The 1,853-nt window shown below is 63.7% G+C and overlaps 1 protein-coding gene across 1 annotated transcript in view; it reads right to left on the bottom strand.

Annotated features, from left to right (window-relative positions):
* Window positions 1–1,853, bottom strand: part of LOC103621067 (neuropathy target esterase-like) — a gene marked incomplete at its 5' end in the record, with an annotated part of 20,666 nt that overhangs the window by 18,135 nt on the left and 678 nt on the right. Inside the window, 3 exons of the mRNA XM_017742322.1 lie at window positions 12–137; window positions 616–775; window positions 1,500–1,652. Coding sequence (XP_017597811.1) covers window positions 12–137; window positions 616–775; window positions 1,500–1,652 — 439 coding nt within the window. The remainder of the gene's footprint in view (window positions 1–11; window positions 138–615; window positions 776–1,499; window positions 1,653–1,853) is intronic.

The raw sequence follows: 1,853 nt of genomic DNA on the forward strand, positions 1-1,853 counted from the left end.
GACAGCCTGGGGGGGTTGGGGGACAGCCGGGGGGGGCTTGGGGACACCGGCAGTACCGTGATGACGTCCAGGATGCTGAGCAGGCTGTGGACGCTGTCCCCAGGAAACACCTCCTTCATCACCGTCTCCTTCCCGTCCTGCCAGGACACGCCCCGCGTCACCCCTGCTGTCCCCTGGTGTCCCCCATGTGTCCTGAGACATCTCCAGGTGTCCCCTGTGTGTCCCTGAGATGTCCCTGCGTGCTCCTGGCTGCCCCCAGATATCCCCCGGATGTCCCCACGTGTCCCCTGGTGTCCCCTGGGTGTCCTTGCGGTGCCCCTGGTGTCCCTCACGTGTCCTGAAACATCTTCAGGTGTCCCCTGTGTGTCCCTGAAGTGTCCCCCAGATGTCCCCAGGTGTCCCTGGCTGTCTCACGAGTGTCCCTGGTGTCCCCCAGGTGTCCCAGGGTGTCCCCACATGTCCCTGGGTTGACCCCCAGGTGTCTCCAGGTGTTCCCCCAGCTGTCCCTCCGCTGTCCCAGGGTGTTCCTGGAGTCCTCCAGATAGCCTTCAGTGTCCCCAAATATCCCCCTGATGACCCCTGGCTGTCCCCAGGTGTCCCCAGGTGTCCCCTGACCGTCTCGGTGAGCAGCAGCTCCAGTTTCCCCTCCTGCAGGACGTAGATGCTGGTGTCAGGCTGGCCCGGCCGGAACACGTCCTCGCCCTGCTGGCACTGCTGGAACACCATGTGCTTGCACAGCTCCAGGAACAGCGGCTTCTCAAAGTGCCCCAGCACCCTGCGGGGACACCGTGGGGACAGCGGCGTCACTGTGGGGACAGCGGGGACAGCGGGGGACAGAGGGGACAGCGGGGGACACCGTGGGGACACTGGGGACAGCCGGAGCTGCCCCAGACAGGGGGTGCAGGGATCCACTCGGAGGAGCTGTCCGAGGGTGGAGCTCGGTCCCTGCGGTCAAGTCCTGACCCTCAGAGCCTGATCCTGAGCCCTGCGGTGGACGCTGACCCCATAAACGGATCCTGAGCCCATGGATGGATCCTCATCCCATAAATTAATCCTGAGCCCGTGGATGGATCCTATAAACAGATCCTGAACCTATGGATCCTCATCGTGTACCCGTGGGGACAGCAGGGACACTGCACCTCATCCCATAAATTAATCCTGAGCCCGTGGATGGATCCTATAAACAGATCCTGAACCTATGGATCCTCATCCCATAAACGGATCCTGAGCCCGTGGATGGATCCTGAGCCTGTGGATGGATCCTCATCCCATAAACAGATCCTGAGCCCGTGGATGGATCCCAACCCCGCAGACAATCCCAATCTCAGGGATGAATCCTGATCCCAAAGACGGATCCTCATCCCAAAGCCAGATCCCAACCCCAGGGACGGATCCCGACCCCTCCCTGCAGGACCCTCACCCTAAACCCGCCATGGCTGGATCCCCATCTCAGGGATAGATCCCGATTCCAGGGGGGATCCCGACCCCAGGCCGCTCACCGGACGTTCTTGAGCATGTAGAGCACCTCGGAGGGCAGGTGCGAGCTGGCCACGTCGAACTCGGTCAGGTCGGCCTCCAGCACCGAGGGCGGCGGCTCCTTCAGCTGCAGCGTGGGCGGCTCCTTCTGGATGCGCAGGAAGCTGGCCGAGACCCTGGGGACAGCGTGGGGACAGCGTGGGGACAGCTGTGTACCCGTGGGGACAGCAGGGACACTGCAGGGACACCACAGGGATGGCTGTGTACCCGTGGGGACAGTGTGGGGACAGCGTGGGGACAGCGCGGGGACAGCTGTGTACCCGTGGGGACAGCGTGGGGACAGCCGTGTACCCGTGGGGACAGCCGGGGCGCCGGGT

Source organism: Corvus brachyrhynchos, unplaced genomic scaffold (genome assembly GCF_000691975.1).
Source record: "Corvus brachyrhynchos isolate BGI_N302 unplaced genomic scaffold, ASM69197v1 scaffold248, whole genome shotgun sequence".
Classification (NCBI taxonomy): Eukaryota; Metazoa; Chordata; class Aves; order Passeriformes; family Corvidae; genus Corvus; species Corvus brachyrhynchos.